The 21,268-nt window shown below is 44.5% G+C and overlaps 1 protein-coding gene across 2 annotated transcripts in view; it reads right to left on the bottom strand.

Moving 5' to 3' along the window:
- Positions 1-636: 636 nt before the first annotated feature.
- COL5A3 (collagen type V alpha 3 chain) overlaps positions 637-21,268 on the bottom strand; it is a 187,783-nt gene continuing 167,151 nt past the window's right edge. For both annotated transcript variants that reach the window (XM_066593557.1, XM_066593558.1), the window contains 15 exons: positions 21,205-21,258; positions 19,355-19,408; positions 19,224-19,277; positions 19,035-19,142; positions 18,897-18,950; positions 18,603-18,656; positions 16,959-17,066; positions 16,825-16,878; positions 16,543-16,578; positions 9,230-9,283; positions 8,802-9,057; positions 6,941-7,053; positions 6,126-6,194; positions 5,800-6,033; positions 637-3,946 (listed from right to left, as the gene is read on the bottom strand). In XM_066593557.1, coding sequence (XP_066449654.1) covers positions 3,800-3,946; positions 5,800-6,033; positions 6,126-6,194; positions 6,941-7,053; positions 8,802-9,057; positions 9,230-9,283; positions 16,543-16,578; positions 16,825-16,878; positions 16,959-17,066; positions 18,603-18,656; positions 18,897-18,950; positions 19,035-19,142; positions 19,224-19,277; positions 19,355-19,408; positions 21,205-21,258 — 1,449 coding nt within the window. In that variant the 3' untranslated portion in view covers positions 637-3,799. The remainder of the gene's footprint in view (positions 3,947-5,799; positions 6,034-6,125; positions 6,195-6,940; positions 7,054-8,801; positions 9,058-9,229; positions 9,284-16,542; positions 16,579-16,824; positions 16,879-16,958; positions 17,067-18,602; positions 18,657-18,896; positions 18,951-19,034; positions 19,143-19,223; positions 19,278-19,354; positions 19,409-21,204; positions 21,259-21,268) is intronic.

The raw sequence follows: 21,268 nt of genomic DNA, 5'->3' as shown, positions 1-21,268 counted from the left end.
AATTTTGTTTGTCCGATGTAGTGCTTTCTTTTTTTGGTTTTCCAGGGTAGATGAAGGGATTAACCCTTTCCAATCCACTGTCTGACCTCTGAAAACATTATGATTTAAGGCTGTACAGCTCCGATGTTGGAAGACGTCCGTCGGGGTTCTCTTACTGTATATTGCCAGTCTCTCTGCTGTCTGAGCCTATCCAACATGTCACCTCATGCAGTACTGGCTTTAGCCAGCAGATAGCGCCATTGTATAACGGCAGAAAAAGAGTAACCCCCCTAGGAAAACCAAGATACAAATTGGATTGGAAAGGGTCAATAACCAACAGTTCAACCCTGACAAACAAAGGCTCTTTCACATTGCCATGCAGTGCTCTGTTCAGAGTCCCTGTCACTGATTTCCGTGACGAAGTAATACATTATCTATCTTGTCGGTGAAGATGCTGGACAGCCAAATGGACACTGAACAGACCCCATTATAGTCAACGAGCTTATTTTTTTTAAATAATATTTTTTTAGTTCCCCTGCAGGACCTCAGTATGTGATCCCACCTTGTGACAGGAATGGCGATGGAGGCTCTGAACAATAGTAGTAATCAATATCCTCCCATAAAAACCACACGTCACACATTAGCAGTCATGAAACCTTAATTTAAAGTCTCCTTTATTCTTATAATACAGATTTGGTATAATCGTTCTAGCACCATATAAAACGTTTGTTTTATTTTATAAAAAATAAACAACCAAAAAAATGTACTTTTTGGTCAGTAATTAGTCGCAACATGTTTAATCACGGAACAAGATAAAACAGTGGTCTGTGGTCTATTCCATAAGAGGCAGCAGCGCCAGTCACAGTACTAGCTTTCAGATCATGTGACCTAGTGACAACTAATTCAAAACCTGCATCCACGTAAAGAGAAGCTCTCACTAATTTGGATCCACTTTTTTACTCAAATGGGCGCAATAGTGTGATTTTTACATCCTCAATACCTAAATGAGTTTAATATTAAAGTAACAATCAGCTATGCTCTGCCTAATGTTTCAATTCGACAGGGTACAATGAATATCTATGTCTTCAAATATCAGAAGTCTTTGATATAGCCCAAATGTTGTGAAGGCTTCTACCTCTGCATAGCCACCAGGAATTACAAGGTGACATAATTAGGGGTCTATGCATACCCCACTACTGTACCAGTTTCTGTGGGACGGGACTATGTAGTTCATGCATACTTGCCTATATTTGAATGAGCCTGGAAATGCCCACAAAATTCCCACTTTTGGGTAGATTTTGCATATCTTCCACACTTTTTGTGGTCTTTTTTTTGGCAGGACTGTTGCCAAGTATGGTCATGGGAGGGTGATAAGTCCTTTAGACAGAAGTACAGTTTTAAGTTGCATTGTTGTCATTAGGTCTTCTTAAAGGAAACCTATAGCTAAAACATTTATGCCATGCATAACATCTTGTTTTTTTTAAGGGTTTGCACTCTCTGGTCTTCTCCAAGTCACCCTAAGATCGGAAGCAGAGGACACCAGATGGTAAATGCAGCTTGTATAGTACATGGAACTTATTGATCCCTGTTACTAACACAAAGTCAATATACTTTTTGAGGGAAGCCTGTTTAGCATTTTTTGGTTTCCTGAGATATGAGGAAATTCATAGAAAAAAACTCTTGGATGGAAATGCGGGAGTCCATAGTTTATTCCTGAATGTCTCCTTATATTGAATATTTTAGCTATAGTTTTCCAACATAAAGCTAGAGTTCTGTTTTATATACGAGCACCATAAGGGGAGACAGAACTTGAAAGCAGTTTTTTGTTTGCCTATAGGTCCCGTCTCTCCATTTGTTACATACAGTATATTGCATTTGTTCACAAACTGCTTCATAAATAAATTGTAGTAAAAGAATGAATACCCATTCACCATTTTATGGAACGCACAATTTTTTTTTTGGAATGTGCAGCCAACAATTCGGTAAAAACAAGGGACACCACTGAGTTGGTTGGGAATCGTCCTTATGAACGCTACTGTATGCATAAAATGGTTGCTCCCAAGTTGGTAATCAATACGCTTGAAATTCTTGTGGAAAAAGTCTTGACTTGTCACTGTCACTGGCTTAAAGCCCAACGATGATCCCTCTGTCAGTAGTGTGTATTGTGTACATGCTAACGTTTCCGACAAGTTCATTACTAGTTGTGATAATAATCAAATCATTACTGGACAGATAAGTAAAATACATACAAATTTAATAACAGAATATTAGGCAGAGAAACACCCAATCCTCTTCTACCTCGCTTGTTATCTTTGGACGTTTTGTTTTCCATCTTGATTGCCAACGTTGACTTTTGAGGTTATGTTGTTGTGGTGCTTGTCTATTACATCCCAAAGACCCTTCTGGTCTGAGCTAAAGTTATGTATTTATGGCCTGTGGCAATCCCTGTTTGTGACTCCTAATACATTGAAACATCTTTGAGATCAATACCCAGATTTAGAGTGAAAATGTCCTTCTGGAGGATGGTCTTCTCAAAGAAGGTCAATCTACGGATCTAGATAAGGGTCATCTTCTCAATGGGGTAATCTTTTGATGAGGTTTTGTTGTACATATTCATTAAATCACTTTTTGACCCAAATCATTACCAAGCTTAGCAAACAAGAAGGTCCTATCAACTGATTGAGCACCTAAAGACCCCTTTTGTGCAAATTTACTAAGAAGTTGACAGGTAATTTTGCTAGGTCTGTAATATACCAAACACCTCTCAATGTATCAAAGCAAACATTGTCAATGTTGAAGGAGCACCATACTGTTGAAGGGTAGTTGAGAGATCAAGACTAGAGAAACGTTTTGGACAGAGTCTTTGAACTCACCGGACATTATATTACATGGAAGAGTTATTGTATCAAGCTAGGCTTTGAGGAGCATCTAGATTTGATATTAGCATGAAGGTCAAAGAGGATTAGGCAAGACTGATTTAGGTAATGATTAGAATTCTCTATAACAGTAGGGAACGATATGAAGAAAGATAATTAAATCTTTTTTTCCTTTACCTTAATACACAGAGCCCATCTTTGAAGATTAATATGGAGTTCAAAAACTATACACAAAAATATACAGTAGATTTATGTCAATATGGTTAGTGACACCCGTTCCTCACATGGTCAGTCTCACTTACAATCTCTTTTACTTGAGGTAGATGTCACTAACCTATTAAACATCTGCAAATTTGGGGTCTCAGATTAGATATACAATGTGTGTTAAAGATTATGGCATAACATTCTTAAGGTCAGATTGGAAGGAGGCTAGATTGGAAGGATATTCAGTGTATGACTGATGACGGCTGAAGACAATCAGATTTCTTTATTGCAGTGAGTTCTGTGACTGGGGCATTAAAAGAAACATCCTGATTGGACGATTATGCTCCAGTGCAAAACCAGGAGTGCTTCCGATTTTGAGAAGAGATAACCCTGTAGTGTGAGGGTATACTAAAGATGACCGCAGTACTGTACATAAACCATTGTGTTGCAGATGTTTTCCACTATGGTGGCACATAATCCATCCAGGTCTTCTGAGCCATAATTATCCCCCCGTATTCTTTGTACTAGGACCCTATAAGGGTGGGCCCTCACTGGTAACACATATCTAGAATCCACTGCAGTTAACACATCAAAAATATGTAACAAAAAAAAATTAACAAAACCACATGGATGAATCTTTGTCATTGATGACCTGTGGAAGTTTTTTAGTTCATTGGCCATTAAACTCGAGTTCCTTTTTCTGAAAGAGCAAAATGATTTGGGAGTCATTCATGTTTTCTTTAGCCATTAAAGCAAACTGATCCTAACTCAAAGCCAAACTTCTGACTGCTGTCTCCAAAGTCGATGACGGCAAGGTCCCTGAGGGGTAGATGTTCTACCTTGTAAGTGTTGATCTCAAGCACTGTTTGCTCTACACCCTTACGATACTGAAATGAGAAAATAAAACATAAGATACGATGACTTTTGACTTCTTCGTTAACTGATGTCATTGACAATACATTTCTTAAATTCTGCACTAGAAGCTAGTAAATATTTCAGTTGGGTAAAAAGAAATATGACCCAGTGACTTTTGATTTCGGAAGGATATAATGACTATCATCAAACTAGTGTTTCAACTTGCGTAGCTAATTTTAAGGACCCTTAAGGACCAAGGTTGGTCCTGGGTTTTAATCCCAGCTGATAGTAAAAATATGGATTAAAGCTCCTGCTCCTGTAATGTAGCAGGAACAGATCAGGTACTCTGCAGTGACTAATAGCCAAGGACCTGGAGGAGAAGGCAGAAGTGTTTTTTAACCACTTCTGCCTTCTATCTTGCAGGCTACATAGCACTCAATAAGCATTATGTACTGAAGAAAGAAAGCGGAAGTTTTTCTTCCGCTATTCACGTGACTGCCAGATGCCCCATGCCACAACAGAGCCATAGAGTCCTATCAGGCCCATGTTAACTCTATTAGTGACTACTGTTGCTACAGGGGGGATGTTTTCCCCTGTAACTGGAGCTCCTAAGGGTGAAATGAAAAGAAAACAAAAGCATGTGAATGACAACGTGAGGTTGTCTTATATGCTGTAATGGGTGACATAGCTGTAGAAAAATAGTTACAAAAAAAGTTAAAAAATAAAATAAAAAAATATATAAAAACACCAACCAAAACCATTGCCGTATGCGCCCTCTAATCTGAGATGATACAAATTATATATCAAGGTCTCAAACACAATAAGGAACCTATTCCTGTACTTTATTTTACTATAATGTACTCATTTTAAAGATAACTATAAATTTAAGAAAAAGTATATATTTTTTTAGCTTTAGTTTTTACCCCTAATAAAACTAAAAAACGGAGAAAAAAGTCAGTGAAAAAATATATATAAAAAATAGCCCTGTATGTCACGGAAAAAAAACACAGCCAAAATAATATTGGTAGCTGAAGAGAAAAAAATATGACAGTAAAACCACCACATGGGTAAAATCCCTAAAAAAGGCCTTTAGAACTAAAACACCATGGGCTTTAAGGGGTTAAATTCTCCAAACCAATGATGTCCAAGAGAGTTTAAAATATTAAAGTCATTTTTATTTGTTCTTTCAAACCCTTACTGAGTCTTCTTTAGGTAATACGCATAGCATTGCTATAAGAAGGTCCTTACTTATGTACCTTGGTACATGGATGTTCACAATACTTTGATAGTATTTTATGTTGTGTATGATGGGGTTTGCAATAACAAAACTCCCGAGAAGTAAATCTGTTTAGACTTAACTATATAGGCAAGGAAATTTCTGATCCTGCAATACCAATATTTTTGACTTGGATTTATGGCACAATCAGTGAAGGAAAAAAATCCCTGCACTCCAGAACCCAGAGGGATCAGTATTCATCACTGTGAGAAGGAAAGGCTTTCCTCCAAAACTATTCAGAAATCCGCACGGATTTCTGAATAGTTTTGGAGGAAAGCCTTCCCTTCTCACAGTGATAAATATTGATCCCTCTGGGTTCTAGCGCGCAGGGATTTTTTTCCTTCACTGATTGTGCCATACATCTGAATTGTATATCCCAGGCTGGGCTGTATCCCTATAATGACTCTCCAGGAGGCTGGATCGAGAACCCAAGGTGGTTGATAGGCTATTGTGGATATTGGGTGCCAGTGGATTCTCTACCCAGAGAACTCCACTGAGCACCAGGTGAGTACATACCCACCATATAGATTTTTTCCACATATATCTACCTGATAATTAACAAGGCACTGACACATATATATCTAAATATTTTTGACTTTCTATACTTACTTGACAGCCATCAAATAACGCTTTTAGCTCCGGTGTGCGACTGTAGGAGAGTGTCTCCTCGTTGTCTGCCATTAACTTTATAGACCGCTCATGGTTTCCCTTCGACATATCAAACCAGCCCACAGACTGCTGACAATTATAAGTGAAGTTTTGACGGCCTACGGCACTCAGTAGTTTCAGGAATGTCATCTGTACCACATGGACGGGATTACCATCTGCATCAGTGTAATGGAACTGTGGGAATCGTATGAAAGTTACTTAATACGTATAATGGAAAATCTAGAGGATATCTGTGTAAAACAAAAATAGGCAAAGGAATAATTTACCTTCTTTCCTCTTTTAAAAGTGCTGTACCAATCCCCGGGGGTTTCTTTGTTCCATGCTGCAACTTTAACCTGGTGAGACAAGAACAATTCTCTTATTACTCATCGATTGTTGGGTTTGCGGTATTTGTAGCCCTTAAAATTTACAAGGATCATAAACTGAAGACAGAGACAATGAAAACAAGAGCAGCGTGAACATATCCATCTTAAATTAGATATTGGACACGTGGAACTGTTTGTCAGATTGTGCTCTTCAATAGAACATTGTAGTGTCCTAGTGCTACATCTCCTCATAGCTCATAGAGAAGCTAGGTTGGGCGTTGGCGTCTTGTCCCATTGTTTTGACAATAAGAGCAAATAATCCAGCGGATGACAAATATTAAATGACGGCAAAACAGAAGACCCATTTCCTCCACAGAATAGATATTCATTGGAAACAACGTTTGGATAATCTTTGTTTCCAATGAATATCTATTCTGTGGAGGAAATGGGTCTTCTGTTTTGCCGGCATTTACTATTTGTTGTCGGCTGGATTATCTGCTCCTATTGCCAAAACAATGGGACAAGACTCCAAGGAAAAATCTACAGCATAAGACAGACTTCAATTCCACCAACTAACAGATTCCGTTGCTAACCAAAAAATAACAAGCTCTTGTTCCATTTGTCATCCATGGGTGATGCCAGCTATATTCCTACTGGCCATGTTATCTCTTGGGTCGAATGGCAGGACCATCCTAATACCCAAGTTTTACTAACATGTATAGTGTATAAGAGTGCAAGAGTGAGAAGATCTCCTAAACATTGTTGGTTATACTGACCGACTCAAACTTTTTGTCTGGGTACAGGCATGTTTCTCCACCAGCTGTGAAATTGCAGAAGACCTTGAAAGAATCTCTATTACAACCTTGGTTTGGATCAATCCAGTATTCACCTAAGATGATAAAAATACATAAAAAGCCATAAATAACATAATTTTCACAGTTTCTGGACATTTTCTAATCTTTACTCATACTCAAAACTAATCTCCTGTAATTCTTATTATTACAACACATGCCCTCCCCTATTTCTCCTTCTATTACCCCATATAACCTCCCCTATATCTCCTCTTACTCATATAACCACTCTCTATATCTGATCATATTGCTCCATATTACCTCTCCTATATCTCCTCCTATAACTCCATATACCCCCCTATATCTCATCATTTTACCCCATATAACCTCTCCTATACCTCCTCCTATCACTCTATACAACCTCCCCTATATCTCCATCTATTACTTCATATGACCTCCTCCTACATCTCCTCCTGTTACTCCATATAACCTCTCCTATATCTCCTCCTGTTACTCCATATAACCTCTCCTATATCTCCTCCTATTACTCCATATATCCTCCCCTATATCTCCTCCTATTACTCCATATAACCTCCCTCTATATCTCCTCCTATTACTCCATATAACCTCCCCTATATCTCCTCCTGTTATTCCATATAACCTCTCCTATATCTCCTCCTATTACTCCATATAACCTCCCCTATATGTCCTCCTATTACTCCATATATCCTCCCCTATATCTCCTCCTATTACTCCATATAACCTCCCCTATATCTCCTCCTATTACTCCATATAACCTCCCCTATATCTCCTCCTGTTATTCCATATAACCTCTCCTATATCTCCTCCTATTACTCCATATAACCTCCCCTATATGTCCTCCTATTACTCCATATATCCTCCCCTATATCTCCTCCTATTACTCCATATAACCTCCCCTATATCTCCTCCTATTACTCCATATAACCTCCCCTATATCTCCTCCTGTTATTCCATATAACCTCTCCTATATCTCCTCCTATTACTCCATATAACCTCCCCTATATCTCCTCCTATTACTTCATATAACCTCTCCTATATCTCCTCCTATTACTCCATATAACCTCCCCTATATCTCCTCCTATTACTCCATATATCCTTCCCCTATATCTCCTCCTATTACTCCATATAACCTCCCCTATATCCCCTCCTATTACTCTATATAACCTCCCCGTATATCTCCTCCTGTTACTCCATATAACTTCCCCTATATCTCCTATTACTCTATATAACCTCCCCGTATATCTCCTCCTATTACTCCATATAACTTCCCCTATATCTCCTCCTGTTACTCCATATAACCTCCCCTATATGTCCTCCTGTTACTTCATATAACCTCCCTTCTATCTCCTCCTAAAACTCTATATAATCTCCCCTATACATCCCCCTATATCTCCTATTACTCGATATAACGTCTACTATATCTCCTCCTATTACTCCATATAACCTCCCCTATATATCCTCCTATTACTCCATATAACCTCCCCTATATCTCCTCCTATTACTCCATATAACCTCCCCTATATATCCTCCTATTACTCCATATAACCTCCCCTATATCTTCTCCTATTACTCCATATAACCTCCCCTATATCTCCTCCTATTACTCCATATAACCTCCCCTATATCTCCTCCTATTACTCCATATAACCTCCCCTATATCTCCTCCTATTACTCCATATAACCTCCCCTATATCTTCTCCTATTACTCCATATAACCTCCCCTATATCTCCTCCTATTACTCCATATAACCTCCCCCTTTATATTTCCAAACTCCATTAGAGGTCAGTATTTGCCACTACTCACCATCCTTGTATTCGGGATGACACATGTGGAGCTCTTTGCACGTTATTGCTGGGCTGTCCTGGGTCCCCACTGGCCTCCTCATCTGGTCCACCTCCACTTTCAGGGATCCTAGTGTGGCATAAATTTCTTCCATGCCATCAGACATATAATCGGCGAGTCCCTCATCTGCCTGCTCCCCCTCAGAGTGGCGCCTTCTCTTTCTTCTACCTTCATATGTCTCAAGGGGAAGGGGCTGTATGGTGTACGCTGGGCGTCCCTATTAGAGATAATATGGTTGAGACTGCCATTACTTCCAATGTATTTTGGGCAGTTTTACAACTAATAAAATGTTTTTTTACCATTTTCTCTTTGCCTTAAAAACATTTATGTGCCTTTGGTATGAAGTTTTTCTGTTTCCGAAAATCCTAAACAATATCCACATTACTTACTGGTGGTCCAGGAGGTCCAGCTGGCCCAGTGTCTCCTTTTATGCCTATTGTTCCCTGGAGAAGAAGAGCATCAATTAGCAGTAATTAGTCACATTAATTATGGTCCTTTTACATGGGATGACCTGTCAGGCAAACGATTCCCAACACTGTGCTATTACATAGGAGCGAGTATCACTGGCATCACTCACAATGTTGCCGTAATGGAGGTGGAGCGGGCCGGGGGGCATTCTCCTCCCATCCGCCTCCATTCAGAAGAAGCAGAAACTGAACGGTTGAAAGATTCTCATTGAGTTGTTCATATATTTAAATGCGACGCGGGAATCTGAATAATAATCATCCCGTGTAAAAGGGCCATTATTAGAGATGAGCGAACGTGTTCTTCCGAGCTTGATATTCGTGCGAATATTAGGGTGTTCGGGATGTTCGTTATTCGTAACGAACACCATGCGGTGTTCTGGTTACTTTCACTTCCTTCCCTGAGACGTTAGCGCGCTTTTTTTGGCCAATTGAAAGACAGGGAAGGCATTACAACTTCCCCCTGTGACGTTCAAGCCCTATACCACCCCCCTGCAGTGAGTGGCTGGCGAGATCAGGTGTCACCCGAGTATAAAAGTCGGCCCCTCCCGCGGTTCGCCTCAGATGCGGTGTGAGTTAGATGAGGGACAGTGCTGTTTGTACCGGAGCTGCTGTAGGGAAAGAATTGGTAGTTAGTGTAGGCTTCAAGACCCCCCAAAGGTCCTTATTAGGGCCACTGATAGCTGTGTGTTGGCTGCTGTTAGCAGTGGCAATTTTTTTCCCTCAAAATCGGCTCTGCAGAGCGTTGCACCTGGCATTAGGGACAGAAGTGCTGCATAGGCAGGGAGAGTGTTAGGAGTGAGTGTAGCCTTCAAGAACCTCAACGGTCCTTTCTAGGGCCATATTTATCCGTGTGCAGTACTGTCCAGGCTGCTGTTAGCTGTGCTGCATTTTTTTTTGCTTCTCAAAATCGCCTCTGCAGAGCATTCCACCCTCCATTGATACTGCAGGGAAAGAATTGTATAGGCAGGGCCACAACACAGTTATTATTCATTGAATATACGCAGTGCTGCCTTTTGCTTGTAAAACAAGTGAAAATAATTCTATTTGTCCTGCCTCTGTCCGTCCTAAGGGCGGTGGACACGTGTCGGCTGTGTGTGCAACCTGTAAAAATCAGACGCACCCAGCTACGTTTTACTCCTGGCTTCGCCATTTGCTTTCCTTAATTGGGAAAAAAAATACCTGCTCTGCCACAGTTAATAACTCTGCTACCCTCACGTTCTGTGACACATTAGCAGGAAAACAGCACAGTTATTAAACTTAGATTATTCATTCACTAGAGGCAGTGGGGCCTTTCGTTTTCAAAAAAGGGAAAAAATTATATTTGGCCTTCAGTCTTGCGCCAATTTATTAGCTGCCTGTGAAATCAAATCACTGGTAATACAGCATGCTGAGGGGTAGGGGTAGGCCTAGAGGACGTGGACGCGGCCGAGGACGCGGAGGGCCAAGTCAGGGTGTGGGCACAGGCCAAGCTCCTGATCCAGGTGTGTCGCAGCCGACTGCTGCGCGATTAGGAGAGAGGCACGTTTCTGGTGTCCCCACATTCATCGCCCAATTAATGGGTCCACGCGGGAGACGGTTATTAGAAAATGAGCAGTGTGAGCAGGTCCTGTCCTGGATGGCAGAAAGTGCTTCGAGCAACCTATCGTCTACCCGCAGTTCTGCGCCGTCCACTGCTGCCAATCCGAATCCTCTGTCTGCTGCTCCTCCTTCCTCCCAGCCTCCTCACTCCACTACAATAACACCTGCTCAGGAGCGGGAACACTCCCAGGAACTGTTCTCGGGCCCCTGCTTAGATTGGGCAGCAGCGGTTCCTCTCCCACCAGAGGAGTTTATCGTCACTGATGCCCAACCATTCGAAAGTTCCCGGGGTCCGGGGGAAGAGGCTGGGGACTTCCGCCAACTGTCTCAACAACTTTCTGTGGGTGAGGAGGACGATGACGATCAGACACAGTTGTCTTGCAGTGAGGTAGTAGTAAGGGCAGTAAGTCCGAGGGAGCAGCGCACAGAGGATTCGGAGGAAGAGCAGCAGGACGATGAGGTGACTGACCCCACCTGGTGTGCAACGCTTACTCAGGAGGACAGGTCTTCAGAGGGGGAGTCAAGGGCATCAGCAGGGCAGGTTGCAAGAGGCAGTGCGGTGGCCAGGGGTAGAGGCAGGGCCAGACCGAATAATCCACCAAGTGTTTCCCAAAGCGCCCCCTCGCGCCATGCCACCCTGCAGAGGCCGAGGTGCTCTAAGGTCTGGCAGTTTTTCACAGAGACGCCTGACGACCGACGAACAGTGGTGTGCAACCTTTGTCGCGCAAAGCTCAGCCGGGGAGCCAACACCAACAGCCTCACCACCACCACCATGCGCAGACATATGATGGCCAAGCACCCCGCAAGGTGGGACGAAGGCCGTTCAGCGCCTCCGGTTTGCACCCCTGCCTCTCCCCCTGTGCCCCAACCTGCCACTGAGATGCAACCCCCCTCTCAGGACACAGGCACTACCGTCTCCTGGCCTGCACCCACACCCTCACCTCCGCTGTCCTCGGCCCCATCCAGCAGTGTAGTTCAGCGCACCGTCCAGCCGTCGCTTGCGCAACTGTTGGAGCGCAAGCGCAAGTACGCCGCCACGCACCCGCACGCTCAAACGTTAACCGTCCGCATAGCAAAATTCATCAGCCTTGAGATGCTGCCGTATAGGGTTGTGGAAACGGAGTCCTTCAAAAGTATCATGGAGGCGGCGGCCCCGCGCTACTCAGTTCCCAGTCGCCACTACTTTTCCCGATGTGCCGTCCCAGTCCTGCACGACCACGTCTCCCGCAACATTGTACGCGCCCTCACCAACGCGGTTACTGCCACGGTCCACTTAACTACGGACACGTGGACAAGCACAGGCGGGCAGGGCCACTACATCTCCCTGACGGCACATTGGGTGAATTTAGTGGAGGCTGGGACAGAGTCAGAGCCTGGGACCGCTCATGTCCTACCCACCCCCAGAATTGCGGGCCCCAGCTCGGTGGTGGTATCTGCGGAGGTGTATGCTTCCTCCACTAAAGCACCCTCCTCCTCCTCCTCCTCCTCCTCTGTCTCGCAATCAAGATGTGTTAGCAGCAGCATGTCGCCAGCAGTCGGTGTCGCGCGGTGTGGCAGCACAGCGGTGGGCAAGCGTCAGCAGGCCGTGCTGAAACTACTCAGCTTAGGCGATAAGAGGCACACGGCCCACGAACTGCTGCAGGGTCTGACACAGCAGACCGACCGCTGGCTTGCGCCGCTGAGCCTCCAACCGGGCATGGTCGTGTGTGACAACGGCCGTAACCTGGTGGCGGCTCTGCAGCTCGGCAGCCTCACGCACGTGCCATGCCTGGCCCACGTCTTTAATTTGGTGGTTCAGCGCTTTCTGAAAAGCTACCCACGCTTGTCAGACCTGCTCGTAAAGGCGCGCCGGCTCTGCGCACATTTTCGCAAGTCCCACACGGACGCTGCCACCCTGCGCACCCTGCAACATCACTTTAAGCTGCCAGTGCACCGACTGCTGTGCGACGTGCCCACACGGTGGAACTCTACGCTCCACATGTTGGCCAGGCTCTATGAACAACGTAGAGCTATAGTCGAATACCAACTCCAACATGGGCGGCGCAGTGAGAGTCAGCCTCCTCAATTCCTTTCAGAAGAGTGGGCCTGGTTGGCAGACATCTGCCATGTCCTTGGTAATTTTGAGGAGTCTACCCAGGTGGTGAGCGGCGATGCTACAATCATTAGCGTCACCATTCCTCTGCTATGCATCTTGAGAAATTCCCTGCAAACCATAAAGGCAGCTGCTTTGCGCTCGGAAACAGAGCCGGGGGAAGACAGTATGTCGCTGGATAGTCAGGGCACCGTCCTGTCTATTTCTCAGCGCGTACAGGAGGAGGAGGAGGAGCATGAGGAGGATGAGGAGGAGGGGGAAGAGACAGCTTGGGCCGCTGCTGACGGTACACCGGCTGATTGCCTGTCATCCTTTCAGCGTGTATGGCCTGAGGAGGAGGAGGAGGAGGAGGAGGAGGATCCTGAAAGTGATCTTCCTAGTGAAGACAGCCATGTGTTGCGTACAGGTACCCTGGCACACATGGCTGACTTCATGTTAGGATGCCTTTCTCGTGACCCTCGCGTTGCACGCATTCTGGCCACGACGGATTACTGGGTGTACACACTGCTCGATCCACGGTATAAGGAGAACCTGCCCACTCTGATTCCCGAAGAGGAAAGGGGTTCGAGAGTGTTGCTATACCACAGGACCCTTGCGGACAAGCTGATGGTAAAATTCCCAGCCGACAGCGCTAGTGGCAGAAGGCGCAGTACCGAGGGCAAGGTAGCAGGGGATGTGCGTAGATCGAGCAGCATGTACATCCCAGGCAGTGCAACAGTCTTTAAGGGCCTGGCCAGCTTTATGGCTCCCCACCAAGACTGTGTCACCGCTCCCCAGTCACGGCTGAGTCGGCGGGAGCACTGTATAAGGATGGTGAGGGAGTACGTAGCGGATCGCACGACCATCCTTGGTGACGCCTCTGCCCCCTACAACTACTGGGTGTCGAAGCTGGACACGTGGCCTGAACTAGCGCTGTATGCCCTGGAGGTGCTTGCTTGTCCTGCGGCTAGCGTCTTGTCGGAGAGGGTGTTTAGTGCGGCTGGGGGAATCATCACAGATAAGCGTAGCCGCTTGTCAACCGACAGTGCCGACAGGCTAACACTCATCAAGATGAACAAAGGCTGGATTTCCCCAGACTTCTGTTCTCCACCAGCGGACAGCAGCGATACGTAATCAATACGTAGGCTGCACCCGCGGATGGAAGCTACGTTCTCTCTCACCATCCAAAACGGGGACATTTCTGCTTCATCAATCTGTGTCTAATATTCCTCCTCCTCCTCCTGCTCCTCCTCCTGAAACCTCACGTAATCACGCTGAACGGGCAATTTTTCTTAGGGCCACAAGGCTCACTCAAATAATTTTTCTGAACAATTTTTATAAGTTTCAATGCGCTTAAAAGCGTTGGAACTGTAACTTGAACCAATTTTTCGTTACACTGGGCTGCCTCCAGGCCTAGTTACCACTTAAGCCACATTAACCAAAGCGATTAATGGGTTTCACCTGCCCTCTTGGCTGGCCATGGCCAATTTTTGGGATGTACATTAGTACTGTTGATACAGCAATTTTTGTGGGCCCTCGCCTACAGTGTAATCAAATTAATTTTTAGCCCACCTGCATTCCAGCTGACGTTACCTCAGCTGTGTTGGGCAATGCAATGGGATATTTTTGTGTACCGCCGGTGGGTTCCAGGGAGCCACCCATGCTGTAGGTGCACACGGAGTTTTTAATACATCTGTACACTTGTAAAGAACCCCAGTCTGACTGGGGCATGCAGTGTGGGCCGAAGCCCACCTGTATTACGCACGACATTACTACCTCAGCTGTGTTGGGCAATGCAATGGGATATTTCTATGTACCGCCGGTGGCTTCCTGGCACCCACCCATGCTGTGGGTCCACAGGGAGTTTAACCTACATGTGTCCACTTCTAAAGAACCCCAGTCTGACTGGGGCATGCAGTGTGGGCCGAAGCCCACCTGCATTATGCACGACATTACTACCTCAGCTGTGTTGGGCAATGCAATGGGATATTTTTGTGTACCGCCGGTGGGTTCCAGGGAGCCACCCATGCTGTAGGTGCACACAGAGTTTTTAATACATCTGTACACTTGTAAAGAACCCCAGTCTGACTGGGGCATGCAGTGTTGGCCGAAGCCCACCTGTATTACGCACGACATTACTACCTCAGCTGTGTTGGGCAATGCAATGGGATATTTCTATGTACCGCCGGTGGCTTCCTGGCACCCACCCATGCTGTCGGTCCACAGGGACTTCACAATAGGGAGTTGTACCTGCCTGTGTCTATGAATTAAAAAGCCCGGTCTAACTGGGGCATGCAGACACCTTGACAGAATGAATAGTGTGTGACACATAGGTTCCCCATTGCTATGCCTACGTGTGCAGCTCCTGATGGCGGTGGCACAGGATTCTATTTCTCATTGCTTCTGTACAGCATTGTGGGCTATCGCCCCGCCACTTTTAAAGAGGGTCGCTGCCTAGCCGTGCCAACCCTCTGCAGTGTGTGCCTGCGGTTCCTCCTCATGGCAGACGCACTTCTAAATAGACATGAGTGTGGCGTGGCATGAGGGCAGCTGAAGGCTGCGCAGGGACACTTTGGTGTGCGCTGTGGGGGGGAGGGGGGGCGGTTGGTCAGCATGTAACCCAGGAGAAGTGGCAGCGGAGTGTCATCCAGGCAGTGATTGTGCTTTGTTGTAGCTAGTGTGGTGCTTAGCAAAGGTATGCCATGCTAATGAGGGCTTTTCAGAAGTAAAAGTTGTTGGGAGGGGGGGGGGCCCACTCTTGCCGGTATTGTGGCTTAATAGTGGGACCTGTGAACTTGAGATGCAGCCCAACATGTAGCCCCTCGCCTGCCCTATCCGTTTCTGTGTCATTCCCATCACTTTCTTGAATTGCCCAGATTTTCACACATGAAAACCTTAGCGAGCATCGGCGAAATACAAAAATGCTCTGGTCGCCCATTGACTTCAATGGGGTTCGTTGTTCGAAACGAACCCTCGAGCATCGCGGGAAGTTCGTTCCGAATAACGAGCACCCGAACATTTTGGTGTTCGCTCATCTCTAGCCATTATCCTTCTACCAACCGACTTGATAAAAAATAGATTTTAGCTAATAACAGTGTCCTTGAGTAGTGCTTTATAGTCCTTCTCACAAAGCTGTGCTGTGTGATCTAGGCTTGTAAATATTTCCATTTCCAAGTTAAGACTGGGGATCCACAGTGACTTTGGCTCATGCAAACAGTTTCAGTGATTCCCTATTGGGAAGCTGCAGACGATTTGGCGAAATTGTTGCAATTGCCCCACAACTTTTCCCTAGAGGAACACTGAGGTTGCTCAATTGCTAAAATAACCCGCGATTTTACCACAACCATTGACCAAAACTTGCTGTGGATGGGAATGGGGTCCTGTCTCATTGGGGTTTAAAGGATTTGTACTAAGATAGACTTTTATCACCTATCCATGAGATACAGACAACCACATCAAATAGAATAGATCAAAAAAGTGCAAGGAAATCCAATCCTTACGGCAAAAAATACTCTTGCCCAAACTCAACCTTACGTTCATTATCTCTGATCCACTATCCTGTATTCTATCATTTTTTACAACTTACCGGGGCACCTTTGGATCCCTTTTGCCCTAGAGGTCCCTGTAAAACATTTCAAGAGTTACTAATATAATTGTATATCAACCTAGTTATTACAACTATATTGACTTAATACATTCAAGGACTTTATCTTCATAGGTTCTATTTATAACGGAAGCTGTGACGCTATGTCAAATCCGTCACATTACGGCTCTAATTAACAACCAATGGACCCTTTTTTACATATAATGGGTTCTGTCAATGTTTATGTCATTAAAAACATAAATACAAAAATGACAGGGTAATTACCGAAATGCCAGTGGGCCCAGGAGGTCCAATTGTTCCAGCAGGACCCACCACACCCTTAATAGAAGAAGAGGTTGTCATTATAATATCTCAAACAGCTGGCTAGGAAACTGGTAGTATTATGGAGTAACACTTACTGGATCTCCTTTGGGTCCTTGTACACCTTGGACTCCTGCTGGTCCTCTGTCTCCTTTCTCTCCCATTTCTCCTGGAGGTCCTATTAGTCCAATAAGTCCAGAATGGCCCTGAAGTAATTAAACCGTGTCAAAAGGGTCTTCTGGTTCAGGCAACTGATTTTTCAAACACTCAAGAAGGACATATCAGAGCTTGAGTGGTTACAAAGGCGGCAACTAAAGTAATAAACAGAATGGCTGGACTACAATACCCAGAGAGGTCATCAAAATTGGGGTTATTTAGAAAAAAGATGGCTGAGGGGCGACCTAATAACTATCTATAAATATATCTGGGGACAATGCAGAGATCTCTCCATCATCTGTTTATACCCAAGATTGTAACAAGGGGGCGCCCTCTACATCTAGAAGAACGAAAGTTTCATCACCAACACCGAAGAGGGTTCTTTACTGTAAGAGCAGTGAGACTATGGAACTCTGCCTGAGGACGTGGTGATGGAGAACTCACTAGAAGAGTGTAAGAGGGGCTGGATGCCTTTCTTGAACATTACAATATTACATTTTATAGTCACTAGTTACTTCAGAAGGGTCGGTGATCCGGGGATTATTCTGATTGCCAGATTGGAATCAGGAAGGATTTTTTTCCGTTTAATTGGGAAAATTGGCTTCTACCTCATTGAAGTTTTTTGCCTTCCTCTGGATCAGCATTGGGGGGTAATAGGCTGAACTGGATGGACATAGGGATTTTTTTGGCCTTACATGCTATGTTACTATGTTATTAGGGAATTCTTAGTTAAGCGGGATCGTCATCCATTCTGGTCTCCCAGCGTTTGTTCAGAATGCAGCTCAGCTACAAACAACATTTCTCGCACTGGAGGACGTGATTTCAATGGGTACAGTGTATTACTTAAATGGGTTTTCCCACTAGTTATAAATTGCATCACACCCTCTACGGCCTTCCTGGTTGCTGCTGACCAGGACATGTGACTGCTGCAGCCAACTGCTGGCCACAGCAGTGACCTTCTGCAGCAGTCACATGTCCTAATCAGAAGCAACCAGGAAGGCCGTAGAGGGTGTGATGCAATTTATGTAATGGGAAAACCCTTTTAAAGTGGATGTTCAGGGAGGGAATATATTTACCGGCAGTGTTGGAACCTCCACTTTTAGGCCAATTTGACACGTGGTGATGCGGTATGTCACTTCGATTGCTCATGATGTCATTGCAGGGGGACTGGCTGTTTGGCTCATTTCAATAACTAAACCAGCCCCCTTCTCTGCATTGGCTGCAACAGAAAAGGGGGCTGGCTTAGTTATTGAAACGAGCCAAATGGGAAGCCCCCTTAAATTGCATCACAGGAAATGGAAGGGCCGTACCACATGTCGTGGTGTTGGAAGCAGGCTAGAAGTGGGGGTTCCAACACTGCTGGACTGAGTATTTCCCCTCCCTGAGCAATCTCTTTAATTTCTCCATGGAGTCATGCTACTGGGCACTTGCCGTCAGATTCCCCTACAGATTATAGTTGATCAATGGGGATTTAAGACACTTTTAGGAGAATGAGGGGGACACTGTTAGGAGAATGAGGGTGCACAAAGCAGAGCCTCCCTTTAACCTAAATTGTAGATTTCCACAGTATAAAGAATGAACCTTACCTTATCACCTTTAAATCCTGGATCACCTTTAAGGCCAGGCAGACCAGCCGGACCCTATAGAGAAAAAAATCTTTTCAGTTTCCAAGCATAAATCTTACAGCAAAAAATGACTTCAACAACCAATAAATTGGGGAAATTGTATATTTTATGTCAATAAAGAAGCTATTTCAATATTGCATAGGGATTGTTGATCCCTACTACTTCCATATGTAGGTGCAAACAACAACAGATGTGTGGGAGAAAAAAATTATGTCATTTCTATGTGTAATTGCCCCTCAACATTCCTGTTCTTACCAAAGGCCCAGGAGGTCCTACTTGACCGGGTGGCCCCAATAATCCTGGTTCGCCCTAGTGAAAAAAGAGCGCAAGGAATTAAATGCATTCAAGTTAGGGAAGAATATTAGCTGCAAAATATTTTCGGTGACCACTCACCCCAGGTCCAGGAATGCCTCTCATACCCACTGATCCCGGCCTCCCTGGTGACCCCTGTGGTCCCACTGGTCCAGACTTTCCAGGAAGGCCTTCAGTTCCAGGCTCTCCCTAGTAAACATGTACAAATCAATCAATATATCAGTTAATGCTACTTTGTGTAATTACTTTTTTTGTATGTTCTATTCATACCTTAGCTCCCTTTTCACCCTCTCGGCCTTCCTTGCCTGCTTGTCCAGTTGAGCCCTTAAAAAAAATAAAAGTGCATGTAAATCCAGCATATTCTAGCAGATGATGGCAATACCAACACTAGAGACACTTACCCTTCTACCTGGTGCACCACTTGGTCCAGGCTCTCCTTGTGTTCCAGGTGGTCCCTGGAGTGAGTAAAGTATGAGAATGTAACATAAACTTTCAAATACAGTGAATACTATAGGTCAACGACCCAAAGTTGCAATAAAAATGGGTCTACTAGAGAGGTGGTCTTCTCAACGAAGATGACCATATATGGTGGAACTGGAAATCTGTCACATGAAATCTGGTCTGGGCATAGGCACATCCAAGGAGGGTTTCTGGTTCCTGATAACAACTGTATCCACATCTTTAAGACTCATATATAACTGAATGCACCAGCGGTACTTACGGGTCACTGCAGAGATGGAGGCAGCACAATGACAACATTGTGACACCTGCATCATTCTGCAAGATGCAGGGGAGAAGAGGCCAAGGCTGTGGCCACGAGATGGTTCCGCCATGCAAGAACGTACAAAGGTGAGTGAAGTTTTTATTACATTGTGGAGCTATTTATATATATTTTAATCAAGTGGCAGCGTGGCAGAATTTACAAAGGGGAAAGGCTGGGAAAATTTACAAAGGGGGCATAGTGGGTGGGTGGATCAACTTACAAAGAGTGATCATGACTCACATCAAAAGGTGGCATGGTGGTACAATTTACAAAGGGGGCACGGTGACACGTTTTTATTAGGAGGCACAGTGGCATATCCTTATAAAGGAGCACAGTGCCATTTTGAATTGACAGGGGCACCATGTCATGGTTCTGCTGCTGTATTAATATTATGAAGTTGGTTCTGGGGCTGTATGTATACTAAGGGCTTGGTCCTGGGGCTGTATTTATGTACTGTGCCTTGTTTTAAAGCTGCAATTTTGTTACAACAGGGGAAGGTGCCCTAAAGGGGCAATATTACTTAGTGAAGGCACAAAGGGGAGTTGGGATTTGATGGGTTTAAAGGTGTGGCTTAATGTAATGTACTGCACTTATTGCCCTCTCGATAAGGGGGTGGTCTTCTTAAAGCGATGGTCTTTTAGAGAGGTTTCATTAGTTCCTATTACATTATGATGAAGGACAATAACTTCAAACAAATGTAAATGATTTGCATTAATTGGCAATACGGTAATTATTAAATGGCTATTATGCAGTGAAAGACATTACTGTCCTTGTGAGTGACAGCGTACTGAAATGAGACAGCATGTGTTCTAGTGGATGCCTTGTTCATCAGTCTATAATATGGTGACTTTTTTGCATCATTCAGAAGAGCATGTTGTACCCGGGTTTAACAGTCTATATTCTGGATGTAACCCTTGGTCCCCAATGGTGCTGCTGAACCAAACCTACAACACTATAGATCCTTGTGGTGCCATAGGTTTGATTGAGTAGCCCCACAGGGTGTCCAGATGTTGCAACCAAAATATGGACCATTAAACATGAGTACAATATGCTTTTCTGTTGAGGGCTTTAAGGCTAATTCCCACGGATGGATTTCTGCAGCGTTCTCCAGCGTAAATCCGCAACGGAATAAGCTATTAGTTTCTATTGAACCTAATAGCTCAGTCTTCACGTGTGGGATTCTGCCGCGGGAAAAAAATTGCGACATGTTCTAATTTACCTCCGTGGGAGGTCTCTATTAATATATTATTAATGATGGCCACAAAAAAATGCAAGTTTTTCCCCGATCGTCAACGGGGACTTTCTGTTTATCCCCGCAGGATTCCCGCAGCGTAAAACCGCGGACGTATCCCGCTGCGTCCATGGGCAGCAAGCCTTAGATTGAGTCTTTCTCATGAATAAAGACTCACATCAAAATAATGGAATAAAAAAATTTATGGCGTTCTATTTCTTAAAAATCAATCCTGATTCAATGTGCACCATACTTACAGGATTACCAGGCTCTCCACCATCACCCTTTTCTCCTGGTACGCCATCAACTCCCTGTAAATAA

The sequence above is a fragment of the Eleutherodactylus coqui genome, chromosome 2, assembly GCF_035609145.1.
Source record: "Eleutherodactylus coqui strain aEleCoq1 chromosome 2, aEleCoq1.hap1, whole genome shotgun sequence".
Lineage (NCBI taxonomy): Eukaryota > Metazoa > Chordata > Amphibia > Anura > Eleutherodactylidae > Eleutherodactylus > Eleutherodactylus coqui.
The sequence above is the reverse complement of the archived record's forward strand: the minus strand, read 5'-3'. Positions and strand labels throughout refer to the sequence as shown.